The sequence below is a fragment of the Arachis ipaensis genome, chromosome B05, assembly GCF_000816755.2.
Source record: "Arachis ipaensis cultivar K30076 chromosome B05, Araip1.1, whole genome shotgun sequence".
Lineage (NCBI taxonomy): Eukaryota > Viridiplantae > Streptophyta > Magnoliopsida > Fabales > Fabaceae > Arachis > Arachis ipaensis.
The window spans coordinates 145,934,664-145,938,029 of NC_029789.2; the positions used below are offsets into that span (position 1 = coordinate 145,934,664).

Genomic DNA, 3,366 nt, shown 5'->3' on the forward strand with positions numbered 1-3,366 from the left:
TCCATGTTAATGCAAATTAAATCAAATCCGACCCAAACTATATGCTACGTTAGGTAATGAAATCTAACAAAGCAATAAGTTTATGAACCAATAACTCATGTAGTGTCACAGGCGAGGATGCATTATTATTGGAAGGGTTTGAAACGTTTCAACACGTTTTTTTTTATTAGGCTTTTCAATGATTATTAATGTACAGTTCTGTCCTACCTCTACCTTTCTAAATTAAATACTATGCAAATTTTGCTTTCTTTTTTTTTAATTTTTTTTTTATTTTGGTGTTGTTCTAGTCAGCAATTTAATAAACATTGGTATCTCTTCTCTTATTATACTTATAGTCCAATTAGATGGGTCACCGTAGCCCAAATCCCTCTCTGTTAGTAGCCCAAACAATAGCATTTTTCACAACTCCCAACCTCAAAAAAAAAAAAAAGATTATTATAACTGGCTAATTAAATTTATTTATTAAATAAATTTAATTTTAATGCACCGTAAGATTAAAGTAGTTCCATTCCATTATGTAATGTCATATCAGCAAAAATAACTATATTTTATATTGATCACATGTTATCCAAAAAAACGGATGAAATTAGACAACTATATAAAAAAAAATTTATAGTGCCAGTGTATCAAAATTAAACTCTTATTAAATACCAAAATAAATATGTTATTTGTATACTAAAATTAGCTATCATATTATTATGTGTGTTATTTAACTCATCTTCAATATATATTTTATATTCCAACATAAATTATATACTAGTAGTTGATTTTAGTGTACATATAGTATGATTGATACCAAAAACATAATAAATGATGATCATGACATAAAAAAAAAAGAGAAAAAGATGATTTGATTAGTAGTATAACATTATTGTTAGGTATTGTTGCAATTGAAGCCAATACTATTTGTAATACACTCACTGCTAGAAGGTCACGCTTTCGACTGCGCTACTCTAATAACAAAAATATTATAACGACCTTTATATATATAATATAAGTAGGAAACTTTACCTGAAACCGTATTAACTTTTTTTAAAAAAACCGAAAATATTTTTTTTATACGTCCATACATACATAAAAATGGCTAGTAACATACATTTTTTTTTTACCAAAGATATGAAAACTCGAACCCGCAACCTCTTAAATGAGTATGGGAAGATTATACCATTTGAGCTATTACTCATTGGCCTTAAAAATTTGGAAAGATAGGAGACTCGAACCCGCAACCTCTTAATTGAGTATGGGGAGTCTATGCCATTTGAGCTATTACTCATTGGCAAAATTTGGAAAGATAGGAGACTCGAACCCGCAACCTCTTAATTGAGTATGTGAAGTCTATGTCATTTGAGCTAGTAACATACATTTACTGTCAGAGTGACCGTACATTTCAATTATTATGTCTTTTGAGGTGGAAAACATAGGAAGATTTCAGGAATAAACTTTGTCAAGAAATCATTCTCCTTGGAACCAGATTGATGTAGATAACAACAACGTAACTCAGATGAGAACAAGCTTCTTGCTATCATTATTGTCCCCGTGAAAGGAGTATTTTCAAACACCCCATATCATCATCATGATTGACACACAAATTAAATCTCAATCTTAGTATATCTATTTAGTGAACAAACATTAATAATTCTGTCTTGCTTCAAGGGTTGCCAAAGTATAGAGAGAGAGAGAATATATAATGGACGTGACAAATAATATAATCATCATGTAAGCATACATAGGTACATACAATAATACGATACAACACACCTTGTTTTTATTATGTCTGTCCTTGGTTACTTAAAACTTACAACAAAAATAGGGAGGAAATCAAAACAGACCTAGGTAGTAACAATGAAAAATTTTAGCAAATAATAAACGCGGCATATATATATATATACTACATTTTTTCTTCATCACTAGGAAATGAAAGCATGATTTATGACACATTATTGAGGATGATCTTCTTTTCTTCCAAAATGATAGTACAATACTAGTGAGTTAATATAATATGTTGCATCACTACACGAAAACCGGCAGATTGCAGCGGTTCTGAGAGAATTTAGTAGCGGTTTGAACCGCCACAAAATGGCTTGGCGGCAGTTAGTCACCCGCGACTAGATTGGGCGCCGCTAAACAGTTTAGGGTAGTGTAACTAGCGCCTAGCGCCATTCGGGAAGTCCAATGAACAATTCAGTCTCCACAAGAACAGAACTTTGGTTACTTGGACTAGGGGATAATGTTGTGTCTCTCTGTTTGTCCCATCGCTCTTCTGATTTTTTTCTTTGCACACACTATGCCATCAACAAAAATAGTTTGTTGCACTTATCATAAATTTAGATCTAATAATAGCCAATCATGATCTTAGTCCTACAACTCCTAGCTAAAAATACATAAACTACTATACACAAAAAAATTTGATAATAATAGTTCAAACCCTTAACCATTGTGCTTCTATTATTTTGTTTGCTAATTATTTATCAAAAAAAGTTTATTACCTAAAAAATATAAACTAATAGTTAATAACCATGCTTAATAGACACAAAATCAGTTGTTACATATTTAAAAATATATATATTTAGTATTCATAAAAAATTTCATTATTTTGCTAAAAAATAATTGACTATTCCAGTGACTTATTTTGTTAAAAATGTGTGAAACAACATATATATATACACAAATACATATAGAATGATATTTAATATTTATAGAACATTTTTTGAATAACAAATACGAAGTTTTTTCTTTTGTGCATGTGTGATAAAGTTTACGCTTTTGGGTTTTTTCTTTGTGATTGCGAAAATGTAAAATTCTTTAATTTTCTCTCTCTTTTGAATATTTATTTTTGGTCTTTATTTAGAATAATTTTAGATTTTTTTTTTGGTCAGGGAATAATTTTTAGGTTTTTTTTTTTGGGTATACTTTAGTTATTCTTATGACCTTCGGATAAATGGGCTTTTCATGTGGAAATATAATAATTTGAAAAAAATATCACTACGTTATTGGGATTAGGTCTTGGGCCTACAATGTAGTAAAGAATTTCTTTAGTTAGAACGAAAATGGAACACAAGCCCAACCAAAAGCGTTAATTTTTCGCCAAAAACAAAATCGGATAAAGGTTTTATTTTTTCCCGCAGTTTATCAAAATTCTCTTTTGAAAAATAACTTCTTAAAACTGTAATACATATATTCGATAAATCAAACGATAAATAACTTTCAATAAATACATTTGATGAAATAAATTTCATAGTTTAAATTGACTATAATAGACATAGAAAGAGAATTTTGAACCCAAATGAAACTTGATCACAATAAAGTAACGGATAAAATATATATTTTGTCTAAAAATTTGAAAAAAAAAATTAAAAAATACACTAG

The 3,366-nt window shown here is 29.0% G+C and overlaps 1 protein-coding gene across 3 annotated transcripts in view; it reads right to left on the reverse strand.

Moving 5' to 3' along the window:
• LOC107642209 (MADS-box protein AGL42) overlaps positions 1,682-3,366 on the reverse strand; it is a gene marked incomplete in the record, with an annotated part of 9,054 nt that continues 7,369 nt past the window's right edge. For all 3 annotated transcript variants that reach the window (XM_016345509.2, XM_021103191.1, XM_021103190.1), the window contains 1 exon segment: positions 1,682-2,282. In XM_016345509.2, coding sequence (XP_016200995.1) covers positions 2,151-2,282 — 132 coding nt within the window.